General features: G+C 45.3%; 1 protein-coding gene across 1 annotated transcript in view; it reads right to left on the reverse strand.

The window, feature by feature from the left end:
• The window catches only part of LOC134437017 (kinesin light chain 2-like), a 31,650-nt gene extending 9,869 nt beyond the window's left edge, over positions 1-21,781 (reverse strand). The window contains exons 1-9 of the mRNA XM_063186443.1: positions 21,609-21,781; positions 21,351-21,421; positions 14,337-14,466; positions 12,859-13,014; positions 7,468-7,665; positions 6,833-6,938; positions 5,268-5,484; positions 1,408-1,597; positions 237-410 (exon numbers count right to left, since the gene is read on the reverse strand). Of these exons, the coding sequence (XP_063042513.1) occupies positions 237-410; positions 1,408-1,597; positions 5,268-5,484; positions 6,833-6,938; positions 7,468-7,665; positions 12,859-13,014; positions 14,337-14,411 (1,116 nt within the window). The 5' untranslated portion in view covers positions 14,412-14,466; positions 21,351-21,421; positions 21,609-21,781. The remainder of the gene's footprint in view (positions 1-236; positions 411-1,407; positions 1,598-5,267; positions 5,485-6,832; positions 6,939-7,467; positions 7,666-12,858; positions 13,015-14,336; positions 14,467-21,350; positions 21,422-21,608) is intronic.
• Positions 21,782-22,194: the final 413 nt, after the last annotated feature.

Raw genomic sequence — 22,194 nt, forward strand, 5'->3', positions numbered from 1 at the left:
AGGGGCAGGTGCACACCTATGTCTCTATCACATTATTTGATCTGACTATTTTTTATTGGTGTGAAAAGGTGAATATACTGTACGTGCATTGTCCACCAGTACTTACTAGGTGTTTTATGTTGGCAACATTAGGGGTTGTGTGTGTGTGTGTGTGTGTGTGTCTGTGTCTGTGTCTGTGTCTGTGTCTGTGTCTGTGTCTGTGTCTGTGTCTGTGTCTGTGTCTGTGTCTCCCTCACCAGGTTGTTCTTGGTCTTGGCCACGTTGGGGTCGTCGGCCCCCAGCTTGCTCTCGTAGATCTCCAGGGCGCGACGGTAGTAGTACTCCACCTCCTCATACTTGCCCTGGTTCTGGCACAGCAGCGCCAGGTTGTTCAGCTGCTTAGCCACGTCAGGATGGTACTTACCCAGCACCTGAGAGAGGAGGAGAGGGAGAGAGAGAGAGAGAGAGAGAGAGAGAGAGAGAGAGAGAGAGAGAGAGAGAGTTCACATTAGGTAATCACAGAATCAATGGGTTATTCAGCTGTCACCGGAATCGACTACAGACGCACGCACGCACACACGCACACGCACACGCACACACACACACGAATGCAAGCAAGTATACGCACAAAAAAAGACAGTCACACAAAAAGAGATTTGTGTGAGAGATTGCAGACATGCAAACTGAGCTAATGCAAACTAACTTCGGTCTGCTCTTCTCTTTAGACGCCTAATAACCTGTACAGCAACTCTGGAGCTGCTGAAGTTGCTGGATATGATTTGCATACCTCTATTGCTCCATTCAAACCCAGTCACAATTACACTAGTGTTCAGACTCCTTCAGTTATATTGTACTGTCGACTAAACTTCTGTTCTATTGTATTCAATGCTAATCCAGTACCTTCTCATGGAGCTTCAGGATGTTCTAAATGTGCGGTATATAGTGATAGGGCTCAGCTTGTTCAAAAAAGGTTCCATGTTCTTGTACCTCGAGGGCACATTTGCAGAGCGACTCTGCTTCCTTGTACTTGCCCCTCTTGCCGCAGCCCAGATTGTATAGCGTTACCGATAAACGTGAAAATAGTACATACTGCTGTAGTTCTAGTCCAGTGTATACCTTCTCTCGTATCCCCAGGGTGCATTTGCAGAGCAACTCGGTTACTTGTACTTGCCAATCTGGGCGTAGAGCAATTCTGGGGCCCCTCTTTCCCTGGGCCCCGGGACAACTGACCACTTTGTCCGACACTGTCAGCTTCCTTGTATACTGTAGTTCTATTCCAGTTTGTACCTTCTCTCGTATCTTGTATCTCTTGCAGACCGGCTCTGCTTCCTTGTACTTGCCCTTCTTGCCATACAGCGCGGCCAGGTTGTATAGCATTACACATAAACAATAATATAGTGTATATTGTAGTTCTACTCCAGTGTGTACCTTCTCTCGAATCTCCAGGGCGCGTTTGCAGAGTGGCTCAGCCTCCTTGTACTTGCCCCTCTTGCCGTACAGCACGGCCAGGTTGTTGAGGGTGGCGGCCACAGCAGGGTGATCCTTGCCCAGCGTCTTCTCCCGGATGGCCAGCGCATCGTTCAGCAAGTGGGCTGCCTCCTTGTACTTGTTCTGGTCCCTGGAGTGTGTGGAGACAAATGGAGATTGACACAGACATTTAGAGGCTGTTTACACGTATATGGATATTTTATCCTCTGCCAAGGAGGTTATGCTTTTGGTCACATTGGCTTGTCTGTCTGTCAGGAGGATAACTCAAAAAGTTATGAACGGATTTGGATGAAACTTTGTGGAGTTGTTGGACATGACCAAAGGAACAAGTGATGAAATTTTGATGGTGATCCGGATCACGATCCGGAACAAGAATCTTTTAAAAGATTTTTCACCATTGTGGGATAGGGTGAATTTAAACATTTGACTTTCTAACTCCACAAAAAGAAGGCAGAAAGACCAGAGAATAAATTGGGTGCAATATAGTCAAATGTTTTATCAAACCGCTTCCTTGGAGGTCTGCACTTTCCGAGTGCATTTCTAGTTTGAAAATGCATCGGTTTCGGCCACTCATTTAAAGCTAAACACAGTTTTAGGAACTCTGGGTTTTAAAAAATCTGTTTGAGGGAGTTAAAATGCACCCGTCACAATAGTGTTTCTATTTTTCTCCACATGCCGTGATTATACGTCATTGGATAAATAAACATCTGTAAATACTGTATCCACATCCAAAATCATTACATTTCACTTGACCTATGAAACTATAGCCACACATTATAGATTACAGTTGTTCTGGTCCCTGTGGTGTGGTGACAGGGACACAAACATTTAATACACTCAAAGTCAAGTTGAGTCGACCAAACATTGACATTATAAAATATATTTCTTCTGGTACCTGTGAGAATTAATGGAGAATAACAGGGTGCCTACACTTTTGCAAGTTGAAACTCACACCATCTTATGTCTACACAGGTCAAATTCAGTTCAAAGTCAAGTTCAGCTTATCCACCAAAGCAATTATGGACTCTTAGACTTTTTTCCCCTCTGTTAGGTATGTTGCATACCGTTTTGATTCACACTCCCTCAAGCGCTCTTCTTCCGCAATGACCTCACCGAAACACACACCTGCTTTTTTGTCAGATGCCTTCGACGGCAATTGTTTGGGAGGTATTTTTGTTTGCGTAATAAAATCCTCCCGTCCATTCATCTCAATCTCTGTGGGGCCACCTCCATGTATGTCAATGCTTATCGTATACAGTCTGGATGATCATTTAGGACTAAGAAGAAATGCAGAAATTTGTATGAGTTGACAAATACTGTAGTCATCTCATTTGGCACTGTGCAGGAGTGCAGCATCACCATTTCACTGTCCTACAAGAAAGGTATCAGACTGTACGCAATGACAAAAGAGAGTGCAGCTGATTCTCACCCTGGTGTTGTATTACATGTACCAAGATCTTCCCTTTCGGCCTTGGAGCAGGGCCAGACTAGAAGAACACAGGCATGCAAGGCTATTCACTGGAGCTGCGTCATTCTTTCTCAATGTGACAAGTCCTAGTGCACTTACATCCTCTTTGCTACACAATTACTTGTGTGCGAATCACAGGCGTTCTGCTGTGCCAAAGGAAAAGTGCAAGTCAGTATTATAGCCCTCACACTTCAGCTTTTTTTACAAGTAATTTTTTTACAAGTAAAAACTAGAAGTAAAAAAATTGTAATATTTTGGCCCCACCGTAGGCTAACGGAAGGACACTTGTTTACTACGCCAGTGAACCGGCTTCGGTTCCAGCTCGGGTCATTTGCCAGTTCTTCCCTGTCTCCCTCTCCCCTCTCTCTCTTTCCTGTCCCTCTGTCACTGTCCCATCACGAATAAAAGCGCAAAAGTCCCTAAAAATACATACTCTTACCATGGAAGCCTGAGGAAGACAGATTCTTAGGAAAGTTCCTGACATAATGGACTCACTGTGCAACTTCCTCTTAAGTCACACACTTGGTTCAGTGGACTCACAGTACAATGTGTACAAACCTTAACACACTTCAAGAGTGTGCAGCCAAGATCACAAAAGCTCAACTGTACCGCTATTTACTAAAGCTGTGCCTTTCTATTCTATTCTTTTCCGAGAGGAGAATACAAACACGAAGAGAAAGCAGGCTCAGGCTCGTCTTTAGCCTCGGAGGAACGAACCACCATGGCACAATTTGCCTTTTCATTTCGATGTGATCTTCAGAGAGCGCACACTTTGCCGATTTGCTTACCAAGCTTCAAATGACATGTCGTGACATGACATGAAATGACAATGAAGACACAACAAGCCCTTAGTTAGGCTACCTCCAAGACCTCCATCCACCCACCCACTCCCAAGCCCAAGCCCTGGACAAGCAAAGGCAGACAGAACACTGTAAACAAGAGTCTGGACGTCCGAGACAGGCACATATACACACACAAAGCCGCAGCCACAACCACACATAAACACACAAAGTGATGCAAACTCACACACACGCACACTTGCGCGCACACACAGAAACACACGCATGCACACACATAGATGTGCATACACAGACGTGCGCACACACACACACAGACACAGCATTTTGAGATTGGTCAGGCAGGCAGGACTGAATGCCAGGACAAATAACACACACACACACACACACACACACACACACACACACACACACACACACACACACACACACACACACACACACACACACACACACACACACACACACACACACACACACACACACACACACACACACACACACACACAGGTTTTAGTCTGTGCCATTTGCCAGGGGCACTGCCGGAGAGAGAGAGAGAGAGAGAGAGAGAGAGAGAGAGAGAGAGAGAGAGAGAGAGAGAGAGAGAGAGAGAGAGAGAGAGAGAGAGAGAGAGAGAGAGAGAGAGTAACAAACTGGAAGGACAAGGAACAATTTGTACTGTCCCCTGGCCCGCAGTCTCTCAGTCAGAGGACGAAAGTACCTCGCGTCCCAACTCCGAATGCTCACTGGAGCCAATGCAACTTATTGTCAGACGAATGACAGTAGACGCAAAGAGGCCTGTGGTCATCTCTAGTCCGTCTGGCCATTGTCTACAGCAACACTGTGAAGACCTTTGATGCATTGCAGTTCCTTTTACCCCCCCCCGCAATAACAAAATGACAAATTGTTCGCAAAACTTAGGCATTTGTGACAATTAAATGGCCGCCTCCAGCAACAATGCGACTACAAGAGAAAAAAAAACGAGTGTGGCATTGCCAGACAAATTAGTTCATCTAAACAATCAACAACCGAAGATTCATTTCCCTTGACACAAAAAGAAAGCCAACCTCAGGGCTACACTTGCGTCCCCCAAAATCAGCATGGGAGCACGGGTATGAAACAAGTGAGGTAAACATTTAAGGCCAATGGCTCAGTGCCATTACATCTGTGCGAGACATCGGGAGTGAGGTTTACTAGTGTATTTACTGCCAAACTCTTCAAATTGGCACCTAGCGTACCCAGCTACAGTAGTAGCTAGCTAGCTACCAGCCTGTGTGCCCACCCTCACCTGCTGACACACACTCCACCTCACCTGTACACTAAAGCATGGTAGCTACACTCTGGTGGTTGTGTTAAGAGGTCTTCTCCAGGCCCTCCAGGACTTGTTTAGAGAGGGGCACGGCCATCTCGTAGCCGTGGGAGGTGTACTGGATCACCTCACACACATTTAACAGACCCACAATACACTTACTGTACCCTCGTGAACAATTACACTCATTCCTCTCACTTGCAGACCCAACCACTCAGACCCTCACCTATAGACGAGGGCCAGGATGTTGAGCATGGTAGCCACGTCAGGGTGGTCGTGTCCGGAGGTCTTCTCCAGGTCCTCCAGGGCCTGCTTGCAGAGGGGCACGGCCACCTCGTAGCGGCCCTGCGAGGCGTACTGGATGACCAGGTTGTGGAGGGTCCTCAGGCGGGCCGGGATCTCGTAGCCCCCTTGCTGAGCTGCCACCTCCCCACTCGGCTGGTCTGGAGAGAGGAGGAGAGAACACACAGACATACCACATCAGCTTAGGCTAGCGTTTCTCAACAGGGGCTCAACAGCCCCCAAAGGAAGTGTAAGAGATGGCTGAGAGGGAGGCCCTCTGTCACTAAACCTTTGACAATCAGTCATATCGTTTCACATTTTTTTATGTATTGACACTGAGGGTCTGCAGAGTTCTAATGTGCCTGGACTTGTAGTCTGCACACATATGGCAAATTGACAACTTTGCCTTTGACAGGAACTTCTAGAAGTTTCTATATAATTGGATGAAACAAAATAAAAAAATTACAATAAAATGAAATAAATGAAAATGAATAAGTAATATATGAATAAATAAAAGCTAGTTACTTAAGTACCCCCCCACACCCCCCGATGAAGAACAACTAAAAATTCAGTACACCCAGAGTTATACACCGAGGCACAGATAGACAGACACAGCGTGCATTCCAGTATGCAACCTTGCATCCTCCACTTGTGCTTGTGGTCTCACATTTTGCTGATGCCCCGCCTCCGTGTAGAAAACAATGAAGTTTCCCCGCTGTCAACCTAGCCACAACAATTTTTGGGGGACTATTCCTCATTCACCATCTAGTTTGCAAATGAGAAAATGACTTGACAATTGAGCTTTTGCGAGATATTAAAATATAATGCTGTTGTCAGTGATGTCACCATGACATATTACTTCCTGGTACGAGGCCACAAGCACAAGTGGAGGACGCAAGGTCACATATTGGAACACACACACAGAGACAAAGAGACACAACACGGTATTACTGGATCACACAGAGGCAGTAATAGCTTAAATAGGAACTGATAAGATCCCATCTCCTCATATCACTGAGGTACAATAGAATTATTTTGGGCGTAATTTGATTGGTGGCGGATTGTAAGATAGAAATAGGTCTGTAGAGCAAAAATAGGCTGCCATAACAAAACATGAAGTCATCGAATGAAAACACTGGCAAAAATGAAAACCAGGCAGAAAGAAAACAAAAAGGAGCAATGGAGAATCACAAAACGTAAAATGTACTAAATCTTTCATTACCCCTTGCTAAATTAAGAAATGAACGGAAAAACAGAGAGTAGAACAACAGAAAGCATGGAAAACAGAACGAAGACGAAGAGGAAACAAGAGTACGGATCTTGTCCTCACGTGATCTTTGCTCACCATCATTGAGGAGCAAAGACAAAAAGAAAGACAAACCATCAAAGAAGAGAGAACACAGAGCTTGTACTGGCTGGATCGTAGCGAGAATAAAAACACAAAGACGGTTAAAAAAGGGGTAAATAACAGGAAGGAAGAGCCTTGCACTCTTGTGGTCATGTACTCACTGGGTCCCTGCTCGTCATCGTTGGGGAAGAGGTCGTCCAGGTTGTCCTTGCTGTTGTCATTGGCCTTCTCCTCGCACGGAGACGCATCCTCATCCAGCTTCTTGATCTGGGTCACGGAGGAAGAAGGAACAGTGGATAGGAACGAACCATAAGAACTCTTACATCATACCCTCGTAGCAATTTATTTTGTACAGAGACTCTGGGCCAGCAAAATTGGAAAAAAAAGATCAGTGGTGAGACGGGGGAACCATGTTGAAATTTGAAATGTGCATCTTATTTTACTGTATTGCTAACATTTATGATGCAAAAACGATTACCAATGGGAGGGGTGAACTCCATTTAAGTTTGAAATGCACACGTGCACACGTGCACGCATGCACGCGCGCAACGCACGCACGCACGCACGCACGCACGCACGCACGCACGCACGCACGCACGCACGCACTCTCTCCCACAGACACAGGCTCCCTCCCTCTCGCTCTCCTCACCTGGTTCATGAACTCCAGGTGTTTCTTCTCCTCCTCCAGCTGGGCAACGGTCTCTCTCTCTCTCTCTGTCTCTCTCATTCTCTCTCTATCCATCCATCCATCCATCTCCCTCTCTCGCATTCTCTCTCCATCTCCCACCCTCCTCACCTGGTTCATGAACTCCAGGTGCTTCTTCTCCTCCTCCAGCTGGGCCACGCTCTGCTCGCTGCGCTGCAGCTTCTGCTGGGTGCTGGCCAGCTCGTCCCGCAGCCACTGGTTCTCCTGGCACAGACGCCGCACCTGCGCACGCAGCTTCTGCTTCTCCGACTCCACCGCGCTCAGGTGGCCCGACAACGCAATGATCACCTGCAGGGACGGAGGGTAGAATTGCAATCAGAATGGAATAGAATTGAGCGAATAACAATATTTCTTCATCTCCATCGTGCTAAAGGGGCACGACAATGCAATGATCATCTGCAGAGATGAAGAGCAGAATTGCAATCAGATGGGGGGGCGCTGTGGCGCAGCGCGCTAAGCCCCCCACATTTGGGCTTGCATGCCCAACCGGTCATTTCCCGGTCCTCCCCCGTCTCTCTCTCCCAATCATTTCCTGTCTGTTCTCCACTATCCTGTGATAATAAAGGCCGCAAGGCCCTAAAAAGTACTTACAAAAAAGAATTGAAATCAGATTGGAATACAGAGAGAAAGGAGGAAAAGTCTGAGAGAGGAGAGAGAGAGAGAGAGAGAGAGGAAAAAGTGACATATGGAAAGAAGAACGGGGCAGTGTCACCACTACCTCAAGGGTAAGGCCAGTTAGGATAGATGACAGCTGATTTTATTAGATGACAGCAGGGGGCTTTTTAATTTCAGTCATCAAAAGGAATAGGGTATGAGTAAGCGGGCTAGTGTCTAATAGGCTTCCTGTTGATAAACCCACTTATTTATTTATAGCTGACTGAAAAAGAAAACAATGAAACATTTCAGAATTATAGTAACATTCATCTTGCATTATTTATTGATGAGAAGCATAAAGTGCAGAGACCGTTCGAACACAAACACGCACGTCTACACACACACGCGCGCAAACACACTTTCAGCCATGTTCTCTTCATCTTCATCTCTCCTGGCCTCCCCCTCTCCCCTCCTACACTCATCTCTCCTCTCCTGCCATCCTCTCCTCTCCTTCAATCCTCCTCTCCTCTCCCCTCCCCCATTCGTCTCATCCTCCCCTCCCCTCCCCTCCCCTCCCCCCTCTCCTCTCCTGCCATCCTCTCCTCTCCTCTCCTCTCATCTCATCCTCCCCTGCCCTCCTATCCCTTCGTCTCATCCTCTTGGACTCCTGCCCAATCCAACTGATTCCTGGCGCTGTCCTAGATCTCTTCCTCTACACCCTTATACATTCATCTCTCCTTATCACCTCTCATTCAGGTCTTATCCCTTCACATTTTATACATGTCTCACATCTCATCTCTTCGGTCATACAGGCCTCAGCTTATACACATCACATCTCCTCTCCTCTCCTCTCCTCTCCTCTCCTCTCCTCTCCTCTCCTCTCCTCTCGTCTCATCTTATAGACCCAGTCCGCACCTCTGGCCCGCCCATGAAATTGCTTGTTTTCCCCTACATTTGCCTAATTAATATGTAGGGCTGTAACGATACACTGAACTCACGATTCGGTTCGCATCGAGATTTTTGTCCTACAGTTCGATATACCCAACGATTTTTTGAAAGTATCTTTTAAAATCAATGAATTTCCTTTTTTCTAATTGTTTTCTGGACTGAAGATTAAAAGAACCTTGAAAGGGCGTATCACGATTCTGCCTTCTTGCACCACGATACAGTATCATGACTCTGCGTATCACAATTTCGCGGTTCGATACAATATCGTTACAGCCCTATTAATACGTCTAATGACTGGCAGTGAATGGCACCGAATGACCAGCGGGAGGAGCAATCGGAGGGGACAGCAAGCAGTTTTATGGGAGGGCCAGAGGTGCCGACTGCCGACTGGGTCTATACATGCGTCTCATCTCTTCTCTCCTCTCCTTTCAATCACCTCATCTTTTCTCATACCCGTCTCTCACATCTGTTCTCCTCACCATCATGGTCCTCACCCCCCCTCCTCCTTGTCCTCCTCCTCCTCCTCTCTGTCCTGGCATCCTCTCCTTTTTCAATGAGGCCACACCTCAACTCAGTTTACCAGTGACAGGTTCAGGTGCAGGTTAAAAAAAAAGTTAATCCATAGGTAATGAAGAAAACCGCACACCAATGAACTCCCATTTAAGCCATTTTATTACGTGACGTTTCAGGCCCAGCCCAACCTGGCCCAGTCTTTAGTCTGAGGAAGGGCCAGATTGACCCGATACGTCACGCAATAAAATGGCTTAAATGGGAGTTCATAGGTTTTCTTCATGACCTAAAGGTTCATGCCTCAACGTCTCCTCACCTCTTCATTTTCTCTCCACCGTCATCTCTCCATTCCTCTTATATATCTCTCCATCTCAAACTTCATCACATCTCATACCGTACATCTCATACATGTATTTACTCTCTTCTCCTCATGCTCTGTCCTCTTGTCCTGGCCCCATCTCCAAGAAGACCCACATAATGGCCACTTTTCTAACAAGTTCACACCCCTCCCCCCGACACTGACCCAGGCTGCCTGACCCAGGTTCTGGGAAGTAGAGGATGACATTTTTTGGGAATTCCTGTGGGTCCTGCAGAGCCCGGGAGCGGGCAGGAGCGGGAATAAAGATGAATGGGAGCGGGCAGGAGCGGGAATACAAATGAAAGAGAGCGGGAATGCTTGCTTATTTTTTCATTAAAAGAAGCCTAGTTTTTTTTGACGAAACGGGAGTGGGATTGATTTTGAGTGGGAGTGGGCAGCATTGGGAAACATTATTTTCAGGAGTGGACGGGATGGGATTTGTTTCTTTTACTCCAGTCCGGGATGGGACGGGATGGGATTTTTGTTTTCTGGGACCGGGATGGGACGGGAATGAAAATCCACTCCAGTGTCATGCTCTACTGGGAAGCACAAGGTCACTAAGCACAGGTTGAGGACAGGAGTTATGGTAATGGAATGTACCCCTCATCTCATATGAGTCTCTTCTCCTCTCCTCTCTTCTCCTCACACCAATCCCGGCCCCTCTGTATCTCTGTAGCTAGTGTTGGTACAGTTGGTGGGGATGGAAACTATGGTAAAAGCTAGGAGGGGGATATGTAGACATGAATGTATCCCTGTTTTTTTTTTTTTTAATGTAAATTATGGAATGGATGTAACCTAGTTATTTATTGCAGGGTGAAGGTGTGGTTGGTTGTAGGACGGTGTGTGTGTGTGTGTGTGTGTGTGTGTGTGGGGGGGGGGTGGCGTGTATGGACTGGATGGGTCAGGGGCAGTGGGTTAGGACATCCAGTGCTTCTGAGCATGTACACTGTTTTTCTTGTGAGTGAATTCTATTGTTGTACTGTTGTTTGTTTTTCTGTGTTGGTGTCATGTGTCCTATGTGTTCTATGTGTTTCATGATGCTGCAACCTCCCTGTCTCCAAAGCAAATTTCTCCTTCGTGGAGACTAATAATGAAACCTAAACTAACCTAACCCCCTGTCCTGGCCCTGAAATCCTCTCCAAGTCCCAGCTACTGACCTCTTTTATAATGAGGCCACAACCCCAAATTGACTGACCTCCAACCCCTCCTTGCCTCTTCATCACGTCGCAGCTCTTCTCTCATCTCCACTCACTCCACACACGTACATCACTCACATCCTCTCCATCTCCTCCTGCCCCTCCAAGCCAACACCTCCCATCTCCTCACTTCTCCTGGTATGCTCTCCCAGGCCTGTCTACCAGCCTCTTTCTATTTTTGTGTGATTGTCTTTTCATTATACATTTTTAAACATACATACATATCAAAGAAAGACACCTTATGGATAGAGTACAAAATAAAATGAAAATACAAATACAGAATGTCACACAATTAACTTCTGCTTGCAGCAAACTCAAAGAGTCAGAGACAAAGTATTCATAGAATGTCTTTAAGGGCAGCAGCTATGCTCATCCAAGTGTTTACAGTGGTTTCCTTATTGGCCTCTTTTCTAATGAGGCCATACCCTACAATGCCTGACATCGAACCTCTCCTCACCTCTCCATCACATCACATCACATCTCATCTCCACTCCTCCCGAACATCACTCATATCCTCTCCGTCTCCTTCTGCCCCTCCAAGCCAACACCTCCCATCTCCTCATCTAATCTCTCCTCTGCACTCCTCTCCTCTCCCCTGTCCTGGCATGCTCTCCATGGCCTGTCTACCGTCCTCTTTCTAACGAGGCCACAGCCCCGCAATGACTGACCTCGTTTGACTGACTCCTGGTCTGGCACAGGTTCATCATTGTCCCACACCTCCAACCTCTCCTTACCCTCTTCATCATTACATTACATTAACTTACATTACATTGCGAGGACATCATCATAGCCAACATCACAAGCAAACGTAAAGTGCATCATCTCTCATCTTCACTTGCCTCAGAACTTCTCCTTCTCCAAGTCTCCACCCTTATCTCACCCAAGCGTCTCATCACTTCTCCTCACGCTCTCTGCCTTTCTAACAAAGCCACACACACACACCTCCCTTGCTGACCCGGGCGGACTGACTCAGGTTCTGGCAACAGGCTCGAGACCTCCATCCTTGCGTGAAGACCAGACCACTGTACTAGCGTCTCTCTCTCTAATCGGTCCAGACACCCATAAACTGATCTAGGCTGACTGCCTCAGGTCTCTGGCTAAACCATCCCTGGCTAACCTCCATGCCTGTGTCCTAGCCAAAGCCCTACCCACCCACACACACACACACACTGACCCGGGCTGACTGTCTCAAGTCCCAGTTCTCTCCTCTGGCAAAGCGCCAGAGTTCTCTACTAGCATCTCTTTAAATCCCCAGAGAGCCGTGTCACGGTGCACCTGGTCATCAATGGAGCCATCAATTCTTATCTGCCCATCAACTGTCATTCACCTTTATTTATTACTGGACTATTTGAAACCATCTGTCTGGTTTGTGGCTTGTTTAAAGCAATGCATTGTGGAATTCAAACAATGTTTGTTTGAGCACTCTACCACCACGGTGACCTGGGCTGACTCTCTCAGGTCCCAGTTAACTCATCTGGCAAAGTGCCATTGCTGTGTGTAGACTAGAGCACAGTCCTCTACCAGCCAGCCTCCCTCTAACAACCTCCAGAGACGCCCTTCTCCTCCCCTACTACGTGCCTGATGAGCCTGCCTGCATCACCTCACCAGGCAGTGACCACACACACCACACACACCACACACACCACACACACCACACACACACACACACACAGCCTTTCAGCAACCTTCATTTATACCTGCATGTCGTCTACACAGACACACACAGTGTCCCTTTCGGCAACATTAAAATTTATACTTGTACCTTTACAGAGACAGACTCACACAGGCACACACACACAGGCACACACACACACACACACACACACACACGCACACGCACACGCACACGCACACGCACACACAATACTACTGCACCTGTGCCTCTCCTAGTCCCAGCTCGATGGCCTCCAGGCTCTTCCTGAGCAGGCCCGACTTCTCCTGCGTGGCCGGCTGCAGCTGAGAGCAGTCCAGCATGGAGCCCAGCAGCTGGTTATGTTCCCCCCGCAGGGTCTCCAGGCCTTGCATCACCGCCTAGTGAAAATAAAAATAGTGATATTAATAATCATGCAACATAATGATATCATTAGGGCTGCAGACCTGCAAACTCGTCAAAGGAAAAAAAGGTGACAGTCTCCAGCGGACACAAATAGTAATATTAGTAATAGTAATATGAATCATTTTAATCGTCTAACATAACACAATAATATAATAATATAATATAATACAGCCCAGCAACTCTTTATGGTCGCTGTACAGCTCCCTGTGAGTCTCCAAGCCTTACATCACCGACTAGTGCAAATAAAAATCGTAACACTAATAATCGTAAGCATCTAACATAATACAATAATATAATAAAATATGGTGCAACAACTTTTTATGGTCCCTGTGCAGAGTCTCCTTAAGGCCCAGCATCACCGCCTAGTGACAATAGAAGTGATAACATAACAATATTAAATCTTCATAATATAATAAGGTACAATAAAATAATAATGTAATATAATAGTCAAGAAGGAATTCCAGCAGCTGGTTATGCTCCCCGCACTGCATCACTGGCAGGAAATAACAATAATGACAAGCTTTGCCTCACCACCAAGTGGGAATAATAATAACAACAATAATAATAAACATAATAAAATAATATAAAAAATCAGCATGGAATGCAGCAACTGGTTATGCACCCTGTGTAGTGTCTCCCCTGTCCTTGCATTACGGTCTGGTGATCTAATGTCAAACGATATAACATTAGCTATATAATACACTATAATGTCATAATAACAACAAGCACCATCAGAGATGGCTACATGACCCCAAATGACACATTATAGGCACATGTGACTTCGGGTTTAAAGAAAGTTTACAAGAACGCTTCCATTTCCCTTATGAAAGAACAATACCACACAGTACAATGTAGTAATAAAAGGTACGATGTATTGTATTAAATTTTGTGCCGAACCGAACACTGCTGTACCGAAAGGCAGAGTAACAGGCTAACAGGTATGTGTCGTACATTATGCTGCCACTACTCTTTAATATGCAGAACATTGAGAGGGAATGCAAGAAGAAAACAGGTGTAGTGGCTTGTTCTTAGTGAGACCGTGAGAAAAGTGCTATTTCTGAAACTGATGAAATCTCTGACCCAAAGTAGCAGTTTGAATGTATTTTCCTTTTTCAGTTTGTATTTCGACAATATTTTGGAGAAGAAAATATTTCTGCCATTTTGTTCCCATATTCTCTACCGAACATGTACCGATCAGTGACCCCAAAGCCGAGGTACTTACTGAACCGTGATTTTGTATACCATTACACCCTAAGTAATAATGACAATAATAATGATAATAATAGGTTTTTTTTACCTTGGTGTTGAGCACGATCTCATCCTGGCTCAGACGTTCCAGGGACTCCTCGCGCGGGTAGACCATGGTGGACATAGCCAGGTGGACTAGCCGATGAGTGGAACGGGGCTCTTCTCTATCAGATGGTTGGCTAGTGGGGAAAGAAGATAGAAACATTAACTAACAAGTACATTATTTTTGCGGATAGTTTATTTAACACATAGCAGTCAAGGGGGAAATCCTATACGAGGGAATACCAAGGGTGAGCGAGAAGATAGCTGTAAGGAGAATGAGACTCGCAGGACATTGCCAAAGGCACCCAGAACTGCCAGCCAGCAAACTGGTTCTATGGGAACCATCACATGGGTGCCGGTTAAGAGGACGTCCCACACTAACATTTGTGGACATACTCAAGAAGGACGCCGGAGCCCAGAGTAGGCCTACCAGCGAACTGAAAAGATGTATGGAGAATCGGGATGACTGGAAGCAACGATGGAAGGCTCGTCTGAGGACAACCTAGAGAGAGTCAAGGGGGGCTGTGGTGGCTCAATGAGCTGAGACTCCGTACCATTATGCCCGGGACCTGGATTTGGTTCCGCGCCAAGGTCATTTCCCAATCATTTCCCTCTCTCTCCTAGCCTAACAAGCCAGACATTCCGTTCACGAATGGTCTGATTACTCTTCTCTTGGGAGGGTTTTCAGGCGGTTTTCAGGCAACCGGTGTTAAGCTTACCGGCCAATAAGCGAATGCACTTGCGAGCATAATAACATAATGACAACAATGACAATTGTCAACGATTGGTCAGAGCTCAATTCAAACCAGAGCCCTAGATCAGAGCTGAGCTCACTCCTCCCGCCCAAGTAGCCTACTCCAGGGCACCGAGGACCTAGACCTAAAATGAATTACAAAGTAATTGATGTGGTCTGGTAAAACCAAGCCCTCTCTCTCCCCCACTCATTTCCTGTCACATTCTCTCACCGTCTTATCCTGAACAGAAGGCATAAAAGCCTAAAAATATATATTTTTAAATAAGTGTCAGTCCGGTTATGGTGGGTAGACCATGGTGGACACTGGCAGACGGCAAGGTGTGCTGTGGCAAAGGGCCACTGCGTCAGATGGTTGGCGGGTGGGTGGGGAGAGGGAGATCGGAGGCTGGGTGTGGTAGAAGGGAGGATCAAAGACATTCACTGATCTTAGATATTAAAAATAGATATTCTGTCAGCTGGTTGGCTGGTGGAGAGAGTGGGGTAGCAGGTGGTGGGAAAAGAGAGAAGACGTATTAAGGATTTCATTCAGAAAGGTTGACATTTTCAGAGTGAGCTTAGTGACAAAAAAGAATTTGTGTTTGGTTTGGTTTATTCATGGATATAGAAAGGCAAGAGTATCCAAGGGAAAATGTGAAAATGGTAAAACAACTTTTCCTCAACATGGTCTATGACCATTTTTTATATTTTAAAATCAAATATTTTTAAAGCAACACTACGTTTTTTTTCTCCTCCAAAATTATTTGATCGATTTGGCCTATGTAAGTTTCAAAGAGCCGGCCATCTCTTTGCAGTTCCAATGAGAAGACTATTGTGCTCCTATCCTGAAGAGTACTCGAGAATGAAAACTACTACGGCAGACATAAACAATAATAAGCACATATACTGTACATGGACAGCATGCCCCGAGGCTGGTGTCACATGGCTTGTCGCGAATGCCTATTTTCATCACTTGTCCCTCGAAGGGCTTCTGTAAGTACAAAGAATTCAGAGAGCAAAGACCTCTCCCGAGTAATCCAATTTCCCCCATTATGGTTTATTTTGTTTCATCAAAGGGATTTCCTGTGTTAATAAGTTCCTGATGTTTGCGCAGTGCTACCCAGTGAATCAATTTCCATGCAAGAAGACTGAGGAATGTACTAAAAAATGAGGTTGACGCATTGAAAAATGTGTTGCTAAGCAAAGTCATCCTTAGCAGTGGTAATGGAAATTAAAATGGGCACATGTAGGAATAAAATGAAGGCAGCACTCCAAATTCATTTGGTTCTCTGATGCCTCCCATTCTAATTTAATTCAATCCACTAACAAATATAGTAGCTGCAGTACATTAATGACCAATCAACTCGAGTGTCAAAAATGGATGACTAAAGTGCTCATTTTCTGTATCCGAGCCCCTTCCCACCCACGCCTCTCCTATACTTGTCATTGCTACACCCAAGGACATAAGGCGTTTAGACACTTCATCTGATACACAACTAAGCCTCTGGTCATATCAGTGAGTGCGTTTATATGCAGCTCAGTATCCCGGATATGAGACTTATGATCAAATTCAGGATAAGGTATTTATATGACTACAGAATGTTCTTTCATTCTTGGCCATTATAGAATTCTCTTCAAATGCGTGTAGCCTGGATACCAGCAACAATGTTCTATGGGAAGCCTCTGTATTTGGGATAAGGTATTTCCATGCGTCAGTATTCCAGCTTCTGTCGGAATACTCCACCTAGCATATCCTCATTTCTCAAAGTCCCCAATAAGAACTTATCCGGGATACCGAAGTCGGGAGAAGGTGTTAATATGTTCAAACGCTAATTCAGGATACTTAATATCCCGATCATATTAGAGATACTGAACTGCCTATAAACGCACTCACTGTTAAAGGAGAATTCCTGCCAATTTCAACATAGTTGTACTACTCATGTTACCCTTGACTTGTCACACCCAAAGACGCAGCATTTTTTTGGTTCATCCCTTTCTGAGATCCTGGCCATTCTGATACTGGCATTGTTTGTTTACATTTTGTGCTTTTTAAAAACATGACAACATACTCCACATATCATCCCAAAAGTTATGCAACACCAGCAAACCTCTTACAAAAAGCAGAGTACTGAGAGAAATAAGAGTAGACACAATTGCATGTTGAAATTAGCAACAATTCTCCTTCAAGTGCCGTTGCAATCAAATAAGAATACAATACTTACACAAGTAGGCCTACATGAAAACACAAAGTATACAAATAGCAATTTATCCTCCTCCAACACATACAACAGATCAAACCAATTAGCCCTGGTAAATAATGTATGACTAAAGTAGGGCTGCACGATTATGGAAAAAATCATAATCACGATTATTTTGATCAAAATTGCGATTTCGATTATAATCACGATTACACACACGCCCCCTCCCATTCCAGAGTAGCCTATAAAAAATAAATAAAGCCAAATTTAAAAAAAAATCTGTTTCTTAAAATTTCAGTAAAGTTATGTAGTGAATATGATAAAATATGCCATAGGCCTACAGTGGCAAGATCTTATTGGCTACTCAACAGGCCAACTGAGTGGCATCACACTGTATTTTCCCAAATCACTTGCAAAAACACAAGTAGGGCCTATTTCAGGAAGTGGGGGTAATCACTGTGTTTGATTTGTAATATGACATTGGCAGGGCAGGGTGAGTGAAGACCAGAACATGTGTGTACCTAGGCCACCAAGAAGCTGTGGTCTGCATGATAGGGCCTATACTACACTCACAACGCAAGGCAGCATAACCAACTTGATCAGCTACGTGTGTGCTGACTATTGATTCCCAGCTCATTTCAGTTCTGGACTGGAGATAGTGCACCTGTGAGTAGGAGAGTTAGAAGGAGGTTATCTCTGTGTTTTATCTAGGGAAAGAGAGAGTGAGTTGAGAGATCAAAGGGCTGTGCTGAAGAGCTGTCACTTTTGAATTTAATAATATGCATATGCTCTGGTCTGTAAAGTAATACTTCATGACTTAGCATGAAAACATAACCATTTAAATAAAACATAGCTTCATGATGTGTATTATTGCCTAGAGTTCTGTTAGGTTCTGCCAATTTGGACTGCAGTGCATTTGTCAAGCTAGCAAGCTAACACATTTGAGAATGTAGGAAGCAGAAGCAACTATGGCAGCTACAAATTGTGTTGAATTTCACTCATTGTAATTTAACTCACTGCACCAGTGTAACTTTACATTAGTTGTCCACCAAAACAGCTATGATATCTACACGCAGGTTTGTGTTAATGAGAAGTGAGTAGGCTATAGCCACTCTAATTGTTGTAGACAACATTACTTAGCTTATTTCGTTTGTGTTAGCATGCTAACTAGCGATTTTTTTAGACCAGAATTAAAGCTATTTCTCTTGGTTTTCACAAACGGTTGCTGGTCAAAGCACATAGTTTCAAAACACCCTCAGAGACTCCAACAATGGCTGGTTTAATGTTTGAATTCCTCATATATAGACATCATTAGGATGAAACAACTCCCCTCCTCTACCCAGCAGTCAGTGCACTGACACGGAGATTTCCGTCTCCGACTACCAGCCAGCCTGCCAAAATGCTGCCGCCCGCCCCTCTCAGTACTGTCTGCTTATTGGTTCACAGACTTATCCTCCACCCAGAGACAGTTGTCAACAATATTACTATTGGCTGAAATGTCTTTGTGCTGAGAACGTGCGAGCAGTGCACAAGTCTGCAGGTGCGCGCAGCTTAGATGGGACACTGAATGTCCTCCCATAAAATCGCGATTTTCATGTTTTATGATCGTGGCGGCCAAAATCGCGATTTTGATTAAAATTCGATTAATTGTGCAGCCCTAGACTAAAGCGATGGCTGGCGTCACTATTGCTCATTTTTTTAGTCACTTCCTCCACACTCTCCCCCTTTACGTGTCATTGCCATACGCACGGCCGCATCGACACTTCTGACACAAGAAGCCATCTGTGCCTATCAGAATTATGGTGCATTACAGTCAGGGTTTCAACCAACAGTTCATACTAGTTAAGGCAGCCACCTTGACAACAAACACCTACCACGGCATTGACTAGGTTCCCAGAAAAGTTTTTTTTTACTGCAAATGAAATTACTCAAGTTCCTTTTTTAAAAAAAAAGTAATTTTAAGGGGGATTCGTGTCAAATTTCATGACACGACACAGCATAGCCTTTCCATTCCATAGTGACATGTCTGATACCTGCCAATTTGCCACCCAACTTGACTACCAAAAAGCAACAGAAACACTGTGAGAAACACTGACTACAGTCATATATCTGCCACAAATAATAGCTTCTCCTCCTCCAATACATACAATACTGTACATTACTATTGACCAATTAGCTGTGGTAAATAATGTATGACTAAAGTGCTGGCGTCACTATGTCCTCCTCAGACACTTCCTACACACACAGGCACAGTACATCTAACCGTGAAATCTCCTTCCTCCTTCCTTGTGCACTGCAGACACTGCAAAAACACCCCTATACTCTTCGGTACACTGGTTTGACAGATGACCATTCTCAAACCGCAAATTGACCAAACAGACCTGAAAAGGACAGAAAGGCACTGTCCGCTAATTTTTTGGCTTACCCTGCAGACAAGCAACACTTACAGGCACACGTGTTGTGGCAACACCCAAACTCAAATTCAAACCCAAACTCTCAGACTGTTTGCTTAATAATATAACATTTGGGTATCAGCACTTTTCCACTTTAAATAAACAAAATGTTATGAATTCAAAGATTCTATTTGAACTGAGCTATTAACAGATGATCTTGTGTAAGGGACCTGTTCACAAACTGTTCACCTGTAAACAAAGCAACACAAACCCTTTCCAACACCAACACCTATACAGGAGGCAGCACGTGGTCTTAAACACCCAAATCATTCACTTAGCTAGGAAGAATACTCACATAAACCTGAGAGAATGAGGACTGCTCAGTTAGAGTTTAAGCAGAGACGCAAAATGACTTTGAACATCTTTGTTGTTTTAGTCCCCTCAATCTTTATCTTCAGTCTTCAGACGCCACATTCTACAAAGAGCCGGAGTCTTAGATGTAAACAAGCCGGTAGCATGAATACTGAATCGGGATGCTTGCCTATCCTGCTCACTGCGCAACTGCTCTCCTGTCCTCTCTTCTCTCCTCCATTCATCGAGACTTCACCTAGCAGTGGTTGGGTACCTGAGATTCCCCGTTCTCGCCACCAGGAGGCCCTCGCCCACACCTCCATACAGCTCTCCATCCCACCCACCCTCCCTCTCCGTCTATTGACTGCAATGCACCAACAGAGGTTGCCCATAACATCCCGCCGAGTACCACTTTTGGTCCGGGGTAAGGAACGCACATCGCCAAGAAAGTATCCATTAAATAGCGCCAATGTTATCCAATCCCCAAACTCGCGCAAACGGCATTATTTAAAGATGTTCAATGAAATTAGGTCCGGGTATGTGTCAAACTGTGATATGATCCTGATGTAGAACGAGCACCAAGGTGACCGATTAGACGTTTTTCGCCTCGGATCACTCACATACTTTTCTACAATCACATTTTACTCAGTTTGATCGTGATGCCCCGATGTATTATGACAGCGGCGGCAGGTTGCAGGTGCGCCATCCTGTCCTAATTTTGTAAACATGTCGTGCCAACTCGCAGGCCAAATCGTCGATGTCAGACAGATTGTGTAACGCAACCTGCTCTGAAAATGCGGACACTAATGTACATATATTGTTTATTTTTTATCAGCTTACACTATGTCTGAGGGAAAGGCGCGGTTGCTGTTGTGGACCTATTCATTTGCAACATTGTATCATGTTGGCGATACATTTCAGACGCTCGAGGGCAATGTCAACAGCATATGTAAATGGGTCTAGCCAAGATCCTCGGAATACCTTTCCTCAAATTAAACAGCAACACCACGCAGCATAAGAAAGCGTGTCTTAGAACGGAACGTCTCCAAAGCGATGAAAGTGGTGCTTTCTGCGTTATGTTACCATGTTGTGTTGTGTGCACTTCATGTTTTTAGCCAGTCAGCTAGAACTAGCTAACGTCCCACCGGTCCCTGGAACAAAGCCTGACCTAGTGATGATGAGACCCAGTTTGCATCATCCCTCTACCGACACTGACACGACACAAAACCGCTCGCCCTCTGACATCCAAAAATATGACCCTGAAATAGGCATATGGCCTGCACGACATTGTACGTGAAAAAAAAATACAAAAATCAAATGCATATGAATTTTTGACCAAGACTGCTTACCTTTATCCCCCTACGTGAAAGACCAGGAGTAAATTCAGTTCCCGTTGAAGACTCCAACGGTTCGGCTAGACCTGTTTCCAAAGAGAGTGTAAGTTGCTGCGTGTTTAAATAATGAAACACCGGGTCGGGTATCACACGAATTGGTGAGGATACATTGTGACCAAGTGCGCTAACACGGCTAGCTACTACAAGCCAGCCACTTTGGAATTAATCATCTAGCAACGTTACTTCTCTCAAGGCCCGTTGTTGTTGACTAACCTGGAAAGCGGTTGCGCTCAGTAGGTTGCAGCGATGCTCATAGAACGGGGCGTTTTTAGTTCATCCATTCTCGTTTTGTGGCTTTTAGAATATCCAAGCAGAAACGGTACTAGCCTCGCTTGTTTTCTTTTATATCCTGCGCTCGATGCGTAGAGGCGAGGATGACAGCAGGAAACTGAAAATGGCTGGTGCGTAAACGCTCCCAGAATCCACAGGCTTTTCTGACCGGCGCTCTGACATCATTTCTGTCCCAGCCCACTACCCAACCACGGGCTGAGGCCGAGAGCGCCCCACCCTGCCCAGCCAGCCTGGATGAGGGTGAGCTTGCGCCCCTGTGTGGATTGGGATGGTGATGAGACCGCTGGAAGCTTTACGTTTTCATCAGGAGCCAGTCAGGGTTCCATTAAAAGAATACCCTCAGGTTTTTCCCCCCAATCATGTAATATTTATGAGCCTTGGGTATGTTGCCAAAAAACTGATGTAGGCCTAGGTCATAATACACAGTGAAGTCCAGTTAACCATGCAGGACAAGTTAGTAGTCTACTTTGCAGTGCATTGCACACATAGGCCTACTTTATCTCCACAT

The sequence above is a fragment of the Engraulis encrasicolus genome, chromosome 21 (genome assembly GCF_034702125.1).
Source record: "Engraulis encrasicolus isolate BLACKSEA-1 chromosome 21, IST_EnEncr_1.0, whole genome shotgun sequence".
In the NCBI taxonomy this organism is placed as follows: Eukaryota; Metazoa; Chordata; class Actinopteri; order Clupeiformes; family Engraulidae; genus Engraulis; species Engraulis encrasicolus.